This window comes from Excalfactoria chinensis, chromosome 5, assembly GCF_039878825.1.
Source record: "Excalfactoria chinensis isolate bCotChi1 chromosome 5, bCotChi1.hap2, whole genome shotgun sequence".
Classification (NCBI taxonomy): Eukaryota; Metazoa; Chordata; class Aves; order Galliformes; family Phasianidae; genus Excalfactoria; species Excalfactoria chinensis.
In genome coordinates this window covers 28,169,572-28,186,555 of record NC_092829.1, presented here as the reverse complement: position 1 = coordinate 28,186,555, position 16,984 = coordinate 28,169,572, and the positions used below count along the sequence as shown (strand labels likewise).

The 16,984-nt window shown below is 35.5% G+C and overlaps 2 protein-coding genes across 3 annotated transcripts in view; one reads left to right on the top strand and one right to left on the bottom strand.

The window, feature by feature from the left end:
- AVEN (apoptosis and caspase activation inhibitor) overlaps positions 1 to 5,559 on the top strand; it is a 77,539-nt gene extending 71,980 nt beyond the window's left edge. For both annotated transcript variants that reach the window (XM_072337852.1, XM_072337853.1), the window contains exons 3-6: positions 550 to 620; positions 3,372 to 3,467; positions 3,937 to 4,282; positions 5,427 to 5,559. In XM_072337852.1, coding sequence (XP_072193953.1) covers positions 550 to 620; positions 3,372 to 3,467; positions 3,937 to 4,282; positions 5,427 to 5,545 — 632 coding nt within the window. In that variant the 3' untranslated portion in view covers positions 5,546 to 5,559. The remainder of the gene's footprint in view (positions 1 to 549; positions 621 to 3,371; positions 3,468 to 3,936; positions 4,283 to 5,426) is intronic.
- Positions 5,560 to 5,893: 334 nt separating this feature from the next.
- The window catches only part of RYR3 (ryanodine receptor 3), a 183,209-nt gene continuing 172,118 nt past the window's right edge, over positions 5,894 to 16,984 (bottom strand). Inside the window, exons 95-104 of the mRNA XM_072337850.1 lie at positions 15,793 to 15,835; positions 15,144 to 15,271; positions 14,316 to 14,376; positions 13,179 to 13,325; positions 12,005 to 12,139; positions 10,335 to 10,491; positions 9,294 to 9,358; positions 9,104 to 9,204; positions 7,404 to 7,455; positions 5,894 to 6,790 (exon numbers count right to left, since the gene is read on the bottom strand). Of these exons, the coding sequence (XP_072193951.1) occupies positions 6,695 to 6,790; positions 7,404 to 7,455; positions 9,104 to 9,204; positions 9,294 to 9,358; positions 10,335 to 10,491; positions 12,005 to 12,139; positions 13,179 to 13,325; positions 14,316 to 14,376; positions 15,144 to 15,271; positions 15,793 to 15,835 (985 nt within the window). The 3' untranslated portion in view covers positions 5,894 to 6,694. The remainder of the gene's footprint in view (positions 6,791 to 7,403; positions 7,456 to 9,103; positions 9,205 to 9,293; positions 9,359 to 10,334; positions 10,492 to 12,004; positions 12,140 to 13,178; positions 13,326 to 14,315; positions 14,377 to 15,143; positions 15,272 to 15,792; positions 15,836 to 16,984) is intronic.

The window sequence follows — 16,984 nt, the reverse complement described above, 5'->3', positions numbered from 1 at the left end:
ACAAATAAGAAGTTATTCCAGAATTATTATTTTGCTCATATGCTGTGAATAATTAATGTTATAAAATAGCTCAACTGCTGTTTTAATTGAACAATTTATAAGAGTGCAAAAAGTTTTCATGGTAGTTCTAGGATAGTTCACGGTAGTTCACACCATGACGTTTATGTTGTAGGTTGGGTCTGATTCTGCCTCTGCAACCCGGATCTTTCATGTTTCATCTCTGATAGACCTTAGTCATTATTTTTCTTTCTTTCTTTTTCTTCACTTTTCAGTGAAGTTTTTCCTTGTCAACATTGCACCCAGCACCACCTCGTTCACCTTTGAATCAGTTGTGCCTTTTTCAGTACTCTTTCGTAAACAAGAGGAATACATTAAAACATCCTTCAGTTGTGCTTAGATAAGTTTACTGTTTCGAATTCAAGCAGCATTCAAATTAAACACAAATTTTCTGAACGTTTGAGGTATATTGATTAAAAATATGTTTCTGTAAAGCTTAGAGGGAGTGAACTATTTAAATAATTAAAATGTTTTTTTATTTTGTTTTTGTAGGAAATTCCTTTACACAGTTTCGATTTGCTGAAGAGAAGGACTGGGATACAGAAAATGTGTACTGTAAGCAGGTAACCAAATTTTCTATGCAATTAATTGCCTGGCACAGGCTGTGGAGGCAGTTGTGCTTTCAGTAACAAATGGTATAATGCAATAATAGCACTCTTTACTTTATGGATATGTTTATTAATTTGTTTCTGATGCTGGAGGCTCTTGAGTCTTTCCTTTTCTTTCCTACTGAAAAACGTTCAAGGCAGCAGGCTCGGTTTTTAAGTAACATTAAAAGAAAAAAACACAAACCCATCCAGAGAAGGGCGAGTAAGGGGTATAAATCACCTTGTTCTGCTGACATATAAGGTCAGCCTTCCATTTTTAAGCATATTCAGGAGATGACTTTAGCAAAATGACTGTAATGGGACTTATAGGAATATATTCACATATTTGACTGCAAAGTGTATTGTCATTAATTTAAATTAACAGTGCTTATTTTCTACTACAAAATTCAGTTCCAAAATGACTGTGGAACTCAACAAGGTTTGGATTTTTTTGCATGTGGATTTTCTGTGCTAATACTAATAAGAGCAAAGGAACTGTATGTACTGGTTTTTTTATATTGGAAGAATGAAGAATGTGCTCATCTTTAAGCCGACTTCATCCCATAATCCACCTAAATCATTGCAAGATCACAGAATCATAGAATTGCTTGGGTTGGAAGGGACCTCTAAGATCATGTAGTTCCAACCCCCTGCCTTGGGCAGAGCTGCCACCCACTACAACATAGTGCTAGGGGCCCCAGAACTCCAAATGAGGCATCACACATACAGAGTATAGGGCAACAGTTACCTCTCTCTACCTGCTGGTCACCCATCTATTGATGCAGCTCAGGATTCTGTTAACGTTCCAGGCTGCAAGCACTTACTGTTAGCTTTTGCCTTTGAAGCTTTTCTTAAAATGGCTGGAAAGCTGTGCTGGAATCTCTCTTGAAACATTTATATGTATTTGAATTTTGAACGTTTGCTTCTTATTTTCTAAAAGATTGTAAATAATTATTCCTAGGGCACTGATATTTGAAGTTAGATTAAAGTTGCAAAGTCAAATTAAGATGAGGAAATAGAACCAAGTGGCTTACGCAGCAATTTTTTAATTCATCTTGTGTTTTTTTCAGTGGGATACAGTCCTTCAATGATTTTATATTCTTATCAGTTTCTTCCTTTCCCACTATGTAGGATGCCAGTAGTACAGCATATGACCTTAGCTTCCTTTTCTCCTCACATATCCAGAATATTAATTTCTTTGTGATTTCCTCCTAGACTTGTCATTAAAACATTTAGCTGATCTGAACATATTAGCTCATTTATATGCTGAAGCCATGGTGAGCAGAGTGAAGACTTGCATTGCCAGTCAGTTTCAATGATGCTCTGTCTACCAATGCAGAGACTGTACAGTTGAGGATTTGGTCCGGCACTGAATTATGAAGTGTGCTGTGGTGGGCACATTCTTTTGCCTCTGCCCCTAACTCATTCATTCTGCCTCATTCAAATTCTGTGCTTCAAGTAGATCATGTCTTTAACTTCCTTTAGTCCTGGCCCAGATGGCTTCATAGCATGAGCTGGTTCTTCGTGTTCTTTCTGGTCTTTGGCCTTTAAATTTCTTGCTCATCTTTTTTTTCCCTGAAAGACGGATTCATTCCTTATTTTCATCCTCAATCCACTGCTCCAGTTCATTGCCTTTGCCTCTTAGTTGACCTGCTTCTGGTTCTTTGCCTGTTTGTGCACATACAAGAAGTTATTATAGAATCGTAAGCTGAACTTAATGTGAGGGAAGAAAACAAAGCAGAAAAGGCATACAAATAATTGCAGAATGAGTAAATATTTCCCAGTCTTTATGTGTAGAAAGGAATGGCAAAGCAAGGGTTTGGAAAACTGTAGAATTGAATTGTAATGGTGACATTGGCACTTTGTTATTATTATGCCTTTTTATAAAAAGCAAACCTGAATTTGCTTTGTTGTATGTTGATAAACCACAATAGGAATGTTTCAGAACGCTGCAATTTAAAAATCAAACAAGCAGTAATTATCTGTTGGGATGTTTTGTTTTTTTTTCCAGTAAAACTGGCAGTTCCAGCAATAAAATATTCCTCTGCTGATTGTCTTGCACAAATAGCTGCACATGCCGTGAACTGTTTATAATTCTTTAAATACTGCTTTCATCCATTTGTTTCTGTTTCGTTCCTTTTTATTCAAGCACCACTTATAGTGAAATACCTACTTGGATATTGAATTCCTATTTCCATTATACTGTCTCTCAGCTACTCTTTTCCTTCATCATCAGCTTTTCCTCACTCCGTGTCTCTATTTTCACCTTCATTCACAATATTTTATTCACATTAATATCTTTGTAAGTGTACATGTGGCTCATAGCTCTTCTCCAGTGCACTTAAATGCTATTCAGTGATATTTGATGTTTTACAATTTTTTGTTATCGGATTCACATGATTTCCCTGCTCTTGGCAAATGTGCAGAAGCCGCAGTCTCTTATGGCATTGTCAGCTTGTGGTACTGTTTCCTACTCTGGATTTTCAAGGCATTCATCCTCTGCTTTTAACTGAGTAATGATTTGCTTTGTAGGTGTTTAGCCAGATTTAGCCAAAATGCTTTTTATGTGTGTACTTTTAGATCCATAAACTCTTGCTATTATTGCCAATGTCTTTTAGATACTGTATATTTTTAAATTGGCCTTCACATTTGTACAGTGCGTAGAACAAAGGGATGTAATACTTTTTTTTTTAATTCAATTGTGCTGTGTGTTGATTTATATTTCAGTTCCCTGCACTTTCTGTTGACTGCCAGTCGTTGGCCCAGGCCCTGCAGGAATTGCCTCTACATCTGAGGTTGAATGTAGCTGCTGAACTTGTTCAGGTAACTCCAAATATTTTAAATGATATCCTCTATTCTAGAATTTTAACTTTGAACCTGGTTTTCAAACGTAACACAAATGCATTTTGTAAGTAAATATATTTTTGAGACTGGCATGTGGAGAACCCTCTATCAGCCCTTTTTATGCTTTATTGGTGGCTTTAAACAAAATGCTCCATGTGCAGTGCATTGGACTTCAATCTGAGTGACATGGAATTATTTTGTTTTTATGTTTGCTTCTCTTTTTAGCAGCTATTAAAAACTTGCAATAAAATTTGGAAAGTGCTTTTGCATTCTTTCCAGTTAGATAGTTAAAGTTTGATTTACTGTTCCAGAGAGCCAATATAAGATAATAAGATAAAAAAAAATAAAAGCAAAAACAAATCCATCTGCTCAAGCAGAGGAAAATGAAGATTTCTAATATTCTGTTTAATGTAATTGGAAACTCTGAACTCCTCTTTTGTATTCTTAGGCATCAACACCCATAGAGCTCCCACAGATGAAATCTAAAGTTGTTGAAGACAGCAAGAGGAGAGAGCTATTTCGACAGTCGTTGTCTCAAAGGGAAACGGTGTTGGTCTCCCAGTCTGTTGGCAATTCTACTGCTTTATCCGAGCCTGGAACTAAACGTGGTCCTGTGACAAGTGCAGCAGAACCATTTCAGAGAGCCCATCTGCAAGCAAAGCAGGAGACTGACCATTTGGATGAAGAACTGGATCGTCTCCTGAATCTGGATGCTCCCATTGATTCTGTGTCAGGTGCATTATCCTACAACATATCAACAGAGAAAGATCTGAAAATGGAAAGTAAGGAAAATGGTAAGTTTTTGCTTTTTCCCAGTGCCTTTATTTTTTTTCCATTGTTTTGTCCATTGTTTTTAAACTCCTAACTTGCAAGTACACAGTTCTGCTATCACTATCTCTGTCACAGGGCAATTCATTTATCTTTGGCTGTGTGCTGACACACTCACCTGAAGTTTCACCACTGTCATGAGGTTCATTTTAAGAATGATTTCCTGTGTAGAACAGCACTGATCTTATGATTCAGCCAAATTGGATTTTATTTTTTAAATAAGTACCGTTACAGAATTTTAGTTAGGGGTAGATTAAAATAGATTTTATTTAACATTATGAGCCATTAGTCCTCTCTGATAATATAATGAAGACCTGATAGCCATTTCTGATAACACTACAAATGTTATTTTCAATCTTTACTGGCATTGATAATATCAAATGAACTTTTAAATAGACACAATACACACACAGGTTTTCCTATTGCAGAAATTCAGTGAGCCACTGGAATCTGTACAACTGTTTGTTAGCTCTGATGCAGAGCAGTTGTACTTCTCCCTAGCCTACAGTGATGTTAAAGAACTGGAGCATCTCTGATTTTTGTGTATGATTGTTTTGTTGTGTTAAAAATTAAGTCCAAAGAGAGAAATAGCTGATGACATGAATATCACCATGTGCAATACAGTAAGCCTTGTCTCTGATGAGAATCTTTAATTCTACTGGTATACACACTCCTAAGCACAGTGTAAATCCCTTAAGAAAACAGTGCTGTCAGAATGTGGAATCATGTTTATCATGCAGATGTGCATTGTGATCTGCTCTTGTGGTCCCCTGCTGCTCTCCTACATTAAGGAAAATTCTGTTTATGTCAGGATTGCAAATAGATTGCAGTAGGGGTTTGCTTACTTAGAAGCAGTCTGCTGTGGCTCAGGTCCTGCCTCCCCTTATATCAGGTGAAAGCTACATTGCTATGGTTGAGCTTATCAGGCAGCCTTGCTGTTTTTTTTAATTGTTGCTATTATTTTTGAAGTGTGACACACTGTTGTTCTTTAACAGAAATGGTATTTCAATAAAATATTATCAGTCATGTATTACAAAGCAAACTGATGAAGGGAAGACAGTACAGAGTTCTTTTCATGTTTTCAAAAGTCTTTTCTTTTTGCTCTTCTAGACCCTCCAACAGCAGATGTGCCAGAAGAGAAAAGCACAGCAGCACAGCAAGAACAGAAAACATCCAAAACTGTTACTGAGGAAGAGCTTGAAGATTGGCTGGACAGCATGATTTCCTGAAAACAATATTCCGTATGTGAATAAACAAATATAGTCAAATAGAAAGATCCTCCTTTAGCTGTTGTTTACTTCATTTATCTATCTATCTGTTTCACTTGCCTGGTTTTATTTGCAGGCACCTGAAATTCTGTGCCACCAAAATTTGATTAGGTACGATTGATTATGTTGGGATTTTCTTTGCTTAAAATACAGGCTGTGCAAACTGCCGAGCTGCTTTCCAGCTTGTACTACATGCAGTCCTTCAAATAAAGCGATGAATGCACAACAAATACATGTTTTTAATCACCTTCAGCACGCGGAATTTTTGTATTGCAGAAAAATCAGAAAGAAATTACAAAGGTAGTATTTGGTTTGTAATATTTTATTGCAGTGGGCACTTTCTACTAGAAGAAAAATAAATGCATAAACCTTGCAGCTTCTATTTGCAGGTGACAATAGGGCATTGTTTTATTTTGGCCTATGATTTAAATTGTATTCATTTTGATACAGGGTGTGTTTTGTAACAGCAGCATCTAATAAGCTGTAATTGAAGGTTGTATACAAACAAACTTCAAGTGCAGTTTCATACAGAAAGACAGATAAGCAATACAGTCAATGGATCTTTTCATCTAGAACACTAACAAAAAGTTTGCATAGCTATGTCTACGGAGGTTTTAAGGCACTTAATGATTCAAGGTCAACAGAGTGTTTGAAAATGTTTCTTTTTATCTGCTGAAAGCTTTTCAAGCTGTGTCTCAATACATTCACTAGCAAATATTGTGGGGCAAAAATGGGACAGCACTTAAAGTACTTTTTCGGAGGCATGGCCTCTGATGTTCAAGTTCTTAAATGTCAAATGCTGTACAGTTAAGACATCTTCTAGCCCTTTCACTCTCACCAAATGCTAGGCTAAATGGTGTACTTAAAAAGTTGTTAGAATATCAGAACATGTTTGAACTGGAAGGCTTGATTTGATACTGGCATAGATTTTTCTTTTCAAATTGCAATTCCAACAGAAGATCGGTTTCGTCCATGGTACGTACAGAAAGCCTATGAAATTGTTTCAAATTTTATGTATGTCTTCAAGTTTAAAGACATTTGATGCAAATACAGGCTGAGAATGTACATCATGAGAAGGAAGGAAGTTTATATACTGGATCTTCAGTTATATTAGCCAAGTTGATCCTCATACTGTTTCCGGAAGCAGTCTCCTGCTGGGAAGAAATCCCAACATCTTTCTTGATACATCTTCCAAACAAACGACTCCTGAAAATGGCAAAGAACATTTATTTTAAGATTTATATTTAACATTTATTTTAACTCCTTGCAGCCAGTGCTCTAAACTGTAGCAGTAAGCAGTTACTGTGCTTATTAAATAAAGCCAAAACAGTGCAGGTAAGTGAAAACTATTCAGTCCAATTTTATCACAGCAAAGCCTTATAATATGCATTGCAAAGTTTATTTTATTTTCCTTGGAAAACACTGAATTATAAGGTAATTTCACTGTATTAATGTAATAGCTTATTTGAAATGAGATGAAATGAAATCTTATTTATTTTGCTTATTTACATTTAGGACCTAATAACACCGAACTTACACATGTTCATATACTGTTTGTATATACATATATATGGGTATAGGCTATAAGTATAGTAATGTAACTACTGATAGCTGTCTTCTCCAGACACAGTATAGTGCTGTATAGAACAACCTGCTGCTGCATATATCCTTTTTTTCTTGCTCCAAAATCTCAGGAGTGGGATACTTGTCTCCACTCTGGTGGTACGTCAGTTCCACCTGGTGGTACGTAGCTACAAGGCTGGAGAAGGAAGATGCATCTTTCAAGACAAATATTTAGCTTTTATTGTTTTCAACTCACCTGGCCAGTATGCTCAGTCTCATCCTTGTTTATGAGGTACATTAAGAAGAACCTGAAACAAGCGCATGGAGCAGGTATTAATGCAGAATACATAATATTTCCCCTAACATTTTCTAGAATGGGATTTGATGTTCATGGTAGCAGCCAGCAAATAAATGATGTTCCTAGGCTTTTAGGATGTGTTAGAAGAAAATGCTATCTTTGGGGACTTCTCCTATGGAAGTGCTAACAGCTGTACGATCTGTAGAAGTGGAAAAATGTATTTCATCAGATTCTTCATTTCATTGCTGATTGGTAGTAACACCTGACTGGGACTACATATACAGCTCTTCTATGCTCCAACTCTGCCATGTTGGAAGAAGTTCTTAGAGCATCTATACAAGAAGTATGGTAGATTATGAGCTTATAAAGGTAGATGGCTTGGAAATCTTGGTGCAGCCAAGTAGCACCTATCTTATCTCAGGTACTGCTTGTGCTCAAACATACAAAATTGAAGTGGAAAGGCTGTAGAGTACTAATTCTGGTCTGTTTTATGTGACATTGTTCTTAGATAGCTTTTGATGTAACATGTTTGGAATTAATATGTTTTTGTTTCAAAAAAGGAACATATACTGACTTTTTAAAAACTTCTTATTAAAAAGCAAACTTCATAGAAATATTATTCTCTATATACTCTAATATTTTAAAAAATTACAGTTTTTAATTTACAGTGAATGACAGAATCCCGCATGCCAATCAAGTATTCCAATATAGTAAGAGAAATTTGGAGGCTGTAGATTGGTAAAACTATGGATACAAAAGGAAACGTGACACATGTAAGTAATGTGTATTGATTCTACAGAGTCGGCTACTGTACAAGGAATAATGCAACACAGATACCAAGAGGCACACTATTGGGGTTTTTTTTAAGCTCAGACACAATACTGTATTCTGAAGCCAGATTTTATAGAAGGGCCTACAAGTTCAGCCTCCTTGGCTCTGCTGGCATATAATGCTCATGTAGTTATCATTTCTGTGGGGGTAAATAATGTCACCAAATTTACTTTTCAGTAACCCTCTTTGATCTGCTCTACACTCACTAATGAAAGTATGAAATCACTGTCTCAGGAGTCTTGGCAATAGCCTGAATGTATACTGGGTGCCAATTGGCTAGTGGTTTCAGAAAGCTGCACTACTGGTAAGAAACTACAGGATCAGATTTGTACATTATTTTTTGTAGATTCTCTTCCAGGAATGCATTTTTTCATTATTATTTTGGACATAATTCGTAGAAACCAATGAGCTCTTGTAGACGCATTCAGCATTTTCTAATCTGGAAGCAATGAGAAGTAACATTTTAAAATCAGCAATAATTTTCAGTGTCTTTAACAATAAGACCAAATCCCCAGAAAGTCATAATTGTCTTCTAGATTAAAACAATTTGCTAGCTAGTAAACTGTTGTTCACTACCCTTCCACATATGTGGCTTTCCTTACAGAGGATTGAAGGGGGCAAAAGGGGCTGATATGCCTTCAGGCATCATTCCATTAAGCTAGCTCATGTAGAGCAAGTACTTTAAAGATAGCTCAGAGTGTAGGAGGGGAGAACAGAAAGGAATGGAAATATTCCTCTGTCTTAGGACACACAAAAATGTGTGCTTCTAAATTACATTTGAGCTGAAATCAGATATCATAATAATTTCAATAGTAAAATATACTTACAGGTAGTTTGCCAAGTTGTGTTCCTGCAGAGTATGTGTTTCAAAGCCATGTGGGGTTGTGTCAAAATAGTCATTGCCAATTCCACAAATAAAGCATTTGGTCTGGAAATACAATTTGTGTTTACAAATCAGTTATAACTGTAAAAATCTAGATTAGTAAGAGAGATAAAGAAATAATGTTCTTCTCATACCTCCATATCTTCTCTCACTTGTTCTTGCTGGTCTCTTAATTCACCAAACGCATCAATAATCAGACCTATTTCAAATGGATAGGTTGCAACAGTTAAGTACTTAGCTATACTTCTATTTCAAGTAGTGAAAAAAGTAGCTCTGGTAGACATCCTCCATTCTATTTGAAGTTTGGCATACAGGTTGAATAATTCAATTTTAAATGTATCCATTTGCAGCCATCTTATATTCATTTATACTGCACTCTCAGCAGTGAGAATTTCTCTTAAGCTTTTCCTTTTGTTGAATGAAGGAGAAATGGGTCCCAAAGACAATCACCACCCTCCACCCAGTCTGTGATGCTGCTTCACATTATTTCAAGCATTATTCTTTCACCTCCAGTGCATTAAGAATAAAGTTAAGTCATTTGAGGTACTGCAACTTTTGCAATATCTAAAAGATACAATTTACATTTCTTCTTTGCCACTAGACTGCCTGAAAACTGGTTTGCTCTACCTTTTTTCCTTCCAACCTTAGGACAGTTTATACAAGGAGTGTTTAACACTGACAGTCATTCAATATACGTCTTCTTCTCTGCAAGCCACAATTCCAACAAATTAGAACTGAAAATCATCCTCTAAAGAGAGGAGGAAATGGGTATGTAGCCATGATGCCTTGTCAGAGAAAAAACCCAAGGGGAATGACTAGCTCCAAACTAATGCTGTGAAAAGAGTCTACAGTAAGGCTCTCCAAGTTTAAATGGTATTCTTAGCAGAAAGAGTGATCCTCTACAAACTGTCATTGCTGAGGAGTTGTCAAGATATTCATAAATGCTGTAATCAAGGTAAGTTATGTTTCTAGTACTTTGTGTAATATTTGGTAGAATGCATTATTTATAAATCAAGTTTATAATTATAACTTTCAGAGTTAATGACTTTACCAGCTCAGAAATAAACCTTAAAGCAATACTGCATAATTTCCCTCAAACATAAATGTTATTTAAATGCACTGCAGACTTAATTACACTAAATTCTGAAAGTTTCTGCTGACTTAAGTGAAAATACCTTGAATAATGGCCAGTAGGATAACAATGACAAAGAAGAAAAACGTGATGTCGAAGACAATTCGATACATTTCATAAGGGTCTCCAGCAGGATCCTCAATTTCATCCCCGATGCCACCACCAGCTCTTACACCTACGTACATGTGGAATAGGTAACACTAAAAAAAAAAAAAAAAAGTGAGAAATTTTATTTCTCGTGAATTATTTTGCCCTACTAATTCTTTTACAAAAGTTATAGAAACAGAAGAAGGAATATCATTCCTCACGTATCATACACTGAACCAAATAATCTGGTAAGCATCTTAAATAGTGTGGTGGTTTTTTTTAAGTCTTGTAATGGGATTCAGGAAATATTGTTAGAAAATGTTGGTATATTATTCACAGCAGGTAGATCTGTCTGTGCTTAAGTGGTTTTTGGATAATTTCATTTTGCACTACTAGACGTAGTTTGTTTCAGTATATTTTAAATTATTTATGATCTCAGAAACAGGCTCTGTTCAGTTTGATGTAAAAGAAATCACTATAGAAATGCTGCTGTGTTTTATTTTTTAAACATAGAAGTCTTCAAGGGATGATCTTTAAAAATGTGGATTCTTAAACTGTGTAAACATTTTACAATCTACCCATCTATGTAATGTTTCTGTCTGAATCAGCTACAGAATTTTGTAAACCACCTTAAGTGACAGAATATGAGTGAAAAACAGTGAAGAACTAACTAGGGTTCTGAAATCGCATTAGACAGCAGCTGTAGTGCTAAATAATTATTATGAAGTGAGACAGCTGGCCTTTCACAGGCAAACACTAAACAAAACTATACATCCATTTCTAGAATGCAGATTTACTCTTGACATGAAATGGCTTTGCCATTTTAATCGCATTTAAGTCAATTTCAATTTACGTTTTTACCTCGCTTGGCAGAGTGGTTTAAAATGTGACCAAGTTGAATGATTCCTATTAGTACATCCATTTTATGACCAGAACATTAAATTCAAGCCCACAGAGGGATCATTTAAAACAGTATCACTCAGCTTTCATACTTCGTATCATTTGTACATGGGACTTACATTGACTGTTTGATTGAAAGTTTCAGAACAGAGAAAATTACTAGTTGAAATCTGTTGCAAACCTCTATTCTGAGGTATCTTGCTCTATTTTTGAACTTAAAGCAGGAAGTGGCTGTTCCATGAAAGAAATAAGGTGTCCACAAACTCAATATTATTATTTTCTGTTGCAATAGGTGGAAATCATAAGGGAAATTATTAATGATAGATTATCACTCCCTTTAATACTCCCTTTTGTACTCACCCTTGATTTTTTCATGACTAAATTATCAGCTGTAAGCAGCCTGAACTGTTCTTTATGTACGCCGCAATAACACAAATGCTTTTAGTTTCTCACAAAATTTGTTCCATGTACTTTGAGTATATGCTGCCTGTACGTGAATTTAGACCACAGGAGAATGCAGAGAGAATTTTAAGACCATAAACATTTTGAAAATGACTGTATAGCAAGAAGGAGGGATGGATGGCTTTAACAATGGAAACATCCTTTTATATGATATTGGATCTTTTGAGGTCCTTTTCCAATCCCAGATGTTCTGTGATTTCATCTTAAGTAGCCATATAAGACTTCAGAATGATATTTGAAGCCTGCTAGTGATGTTTAACTTACTGTCATCATGTCATCACATTTCATATCTGGTTCATCTTCATCTTCACTTTTATTGTAGAATTTGCGGAAGAAGTTGAACGCCACAACAGTGTAAAGATACACAACTACAGCAAGGAGTCCTACAGTAAGCACAAGCTGTATATGGAGACATGACACAAATGTAGGTTTCAATTTCATTCTGTCATAACTGTTGAACTAGCTTAGTTAATTGCCTTAAGTATGGAAAAGATATCATACGGTGTGCTTCCCAAGAAGGGAACTAAAGAGAGCAGTAATAACAGCTCTGAAACATCCCCATTGCTTGGATAAGTATACAGGTTAAGTGGCACTGTAAACTGCTTGCATGCAAACCAATATGGAAGATGGTCTCACAAAGAATATCTGAGTTAAACTAAGGAGGTTGCTTTATGACTCTTCGAAGTGTTCCATTCCTTAATATGTTCTTACATGCCTAACAGACTGTAAGAATAGACTTAGAAAACATGCTACATTTGAGAAAAAATGAAATGTGTTTGTTTGAAATTGAATGTTTTTGAAAGTTTGGTTAGGTTTCTCAACTGTATTACATATATTAAAAAAAAAGCATTAACGTAAAGTTTGCTTTTGTTAGTACATAAGCTTACACAGCGTAAAGATCAAAGACTGACACCCCATACAAGTTTCTACAATTAGTTTTTGAAGAGGATTTTAACATGATATTTTTGGGACATAGTGACATATAAATATATTCCACAATGCAGAATGTCCATTCCTCTGAGAACATTCTTACTAGCTAAGTATTGAAATCTCAGTTGATTTCAGATCATTTTTATCACTGTAGCTAAGGAGAGATTGTGAATTCCTGTCAGTTATAGCCACCACTGTTTTCATCATAGAGCATATGGAAAGGTCTGCTTAGGTCATAATTCGTATTCATGTGTTCTTCTGAAATGATGCATATTTTTATTATATACAAAACAATTCTAGTAATCAGCACTCTTTGAGTATAGATTGTAATATTTCTGTAGGAATTAACATGTACTAAATGTGCTGCAGAGGACTGGGAGGAGTCTGCTCTTTAATCTATTCATGATCAAAATGGATTGTATTGTAATATTTCCTAGGTAGCCCAGAGGACTTTTACTAATGTTGTTACAAAGTGCATTCATTTCAAACCTCTATAAGTAATACTAACCTGTTTGCCATTGTGAGTGACGGAGGACAAAATGGTTCGCAATGTCTTGAAACCCATAGCAATGTCCAGCAGATGAGCAGCAAAAAAGAAGTTGTTGTAGTGCCCAAGGATAGACATAGTTGTATACCAAGCTAAGTACAAAAATGACTGCAGAGAGAAGGAAATTTGGAATGAAGTAAAGCGAAAATGATCTGATTTTAATGTAGTACAAATTATGTGGAGAATGCAGCATCTCCAGTATACTTGTTCAAAAAGACTGTTTCATATCAACTCCACTGTTCACTTAAACTGTGTTTATTGCTTAGCTATGCTAATATATTACATATTTAAATACAGTTTACAGCATATATGTTATGAGCACTGAAATCCCCTACCTTAAAACTGGCTTGGTTAGGAAGCTTGTTACACAGCACTTAATTTTAAGACTGATTCTGAAGAAGGCAAAATGCATTATATTATTTTTAAAGCACTTCAACTATTTTTAAGTCTCAAGATGCCATGAAGACATAGGGCCCACAATACAGCTTATTTTTAATGAGTAGTGAACCCGAATGCAGTTTGAAATGAAAGAAAATATCTTATTCATAAACAGTGGTTCAGTGTACTTCTAGTGCATATTGAATTTACACTTCTTCACTTCCTTCACCTTGTTTTTCTGTTTGCTTGGGCATTCTCAAAAAGATGCAAAAAAGAATATTGACAAAAAAGGGTACTTTAATGTACTTTAGAGGCTTTCAGAGAAGGCATGAAAGAAGAGAATTAACCAACCATATCAAGCAAATTCAAGAATAAAAAAAGGGTAAGCTTCTATGTACTGTATTTGATCTGAGAAAAGAGACCTTTGGTTGCTAATGTGATTTATACAAAATTAAATGAATGTAGCTTTATCTTCCCAAATGCTGGCATTATGTTAATGGTGAGTAAGTATTTATTTCCCTTTGGAATCAAAAAGAAAATTCAAACACAAAGCCATTTGCTTCAAGGCAAGACAGAAAAACTATTTTAAAAAATGGCTCCGTAATTCTACTTGCATAGAATATATTTGTTTAATATAAAAGCAGGTATTGGAAGACATACATTCACATTTAGAGTAAATAAAATTATTTTTTTCTAGGTTAACTTCGTTAACATACTTACATTGTCTGTGAAAACAACACCAAGCTTCCAAATGTGGTACTTCGTATCAATGGAACTTAGCCTAGGAAATACCAGATTTGAAATGCATTAAGTGTCAAAATGTAGTACTAAATTCTCAAGTTACAAACCAGCTGTGTTATGCACTTCATATGCATGTTGTTGGAGGTGGTGATATGTATTTGCTGTTTATTATCTGGGCTTTTTGGATGCTTCATTTTTCAGAGAGATTTCTTGAAGTCTCAGCACCCATGCAGAGTGGAATGATTTCACTAGAAGTGACACTGGCCTGTTCCAGACTTACAAAAGTTAAAACGTGTGTTAAAAGTAATGAGATATGGATCCTACCTGTTTGAAATTTAAATGGCAAGTGTTCTCTCTAGTGAAAAATGTTGCCTAAATTACCAAAAGAAAAAGTGATAATGTTTTCAGTAACCATTGCAAGATAATTGGTGAACAGAAATCCTTTTGCATGTCTTATAGAAGCCGAACTGTCATAGGAGCCTAAGTGACCAGTGAAATTATGACTGGGCTACTTTCAATCACGTGGCTTCCTGACTTCAGCAATTAGGGAAGGTATCTCTGAATTTTGTCTAGATATCTGACATGTAGATACCTGTTATCAATGCTTTTCTCTCTGCTTGTTCACTTCTTTTGTGTGTGCCTTAAAACATACTTGCTTATTGTAATTCTTCATAAGAAAGACTTAGCCATTTGAATTTTCCATACAGAGGAAAATATCACTACAATTTCAATATAAAACCCATTTTATATCTTTGAAAGGGAAGCTACAGCAACATACAATTAGTCTGTAAAGTTCTGAAGTCGTACCATGATACAAGAGATGCTGCTTCTGGTTCGCTTTCTTCCACTGGACTGAAATCAAGGGCGTTTTTGTCCAAACCCAAAAGTTCTGCTATACGCTCTGCTCCGTACAAGTCTCCATATTTGTTAATAACCTAAAAATGGAAGGAAAGAGTCTTTTGGTCAGAGAAAGACTTTGGTAACTGTTACCTTAAACTAGTAGCTATTAAAAATTAAAAAGAAAAAAAAAAAGCATGAGCCTCTCCAAACAAACAAACCAACCAACCCACTCTCTTGCAATTAACATTACTTTGAACAGTGAGAACTCCCAAGAGGACCAGAGATAGGTAAGGAGCATATGAAAGAAAAATAGAAGCATTAAATGCCATTATCTGAAAGCTTCTGTATAATTTACCATCATTTAAGCTGACATGTTTTTCCTTTTTGAGGGGATGAGTGGGCTTTATATCCTAAAGATGACAAGGGCTCTAAAATGGACCTAGATGGCTGATCGACAGCACAAGGTTATTGAGTGTGTTGAGGAACTAAACCAAAGCATTCTTTCTCCCTCCTTCTTCCACATACACTAGGAACTACCTGTGCACTGGGAGATGTATCACAGCACTGATTTTCACAAACATTTCAGTTCGCAATTATTTGTATATGAAAAGCTCACCTTTCGTTTTACAAATTTATCCCAGTAATTGTTAGGAAAGGACCTGCATAGATAAGGCAAAAATATTTCAAGTTATCCAGCTTGTTATGGGGGGAATAAAAAAAAAACAACAATAAAACTTCACAATCACTGCAGATTCTGGTGATTTCATTCACTCATACTTTGAATTAGGAGAACAATTTCTTTTGGTGCGAACAACAGCTGCCAGGGCAGCCTCTTTGAAATAGTAGTCACTGCATTATCTTTCCCCCCCCCCCCCTTTTTTTTTTTCTTTTGTTACAAATGATATTTGCTAAAAGAAAAAAAAAAAAAGAAAAAAAAAGAAAAAGAAAAAGCTACATGCACAAAACCTGCAGTGATGTTTTGAAAAAAAATCAGATAGTGGTCACTTTGTTCTCAGGTGTTGTCATCATATTGTTTTCACAGGATCTGGAGGTTCATAACAAAACAAGGTAAAATGTCATTCTAAAGCTGCAAGACAGTTCAGTTAAAGAGGTTTTTCCAGCCTCTGCTTCTGAGCAGCCATATCCTTCCTGGTAATTACAAGACAAGCATACAAGAGAAAGAAATTGAGTAGTAAATTGCAACTATTTTAGGTGTCATACATTTTCTTGAGAATTCCCTGTTTTTTTGTTTTTTGTTTTTTTTCAGAGTAGTGAGCAACCACGATGCTTCAATTAGCAACTGGTTTTATCTAGGAAATCTACAGCAGACACTAAGAAATACAACAGCTGTTACCTACAAGAGAAATTGTTTTATGCTATGCCCTTCAAACTGATCATAAAAATACTGTTCTTGAACTGTCTTAAGAATAGCGGTGAGACTGCTATTCCTAAGGCCTTCTTCATTCTGACAATCTTGCTTTATTTTATGTAGGTTTGTCTCTCTCAGTTTCTTGGATGTTTCCGGAAACTGTGGTGAGTTGCAGCCACCAGACTGATAACTGTGGAAGAGGTAGGTTTGAGGCCTTTTTGCTGCTCAACAGAATGAAATCTAATACAGGTGAGCAAAAAAACCAACCAAACAAACAACTGCAAAAAAATTATTTAAGCTAAAGGACAATTCTGATAAAATGAATATAAATAAATGAATAGATTCAGTGACTCAGACAACACATTCTGGTCCATTCCTCTATACCGTTACTTCTTTCTTTCATTTCTTATGCCTGTAAGCCAAGTTTGTCCCTACTTGA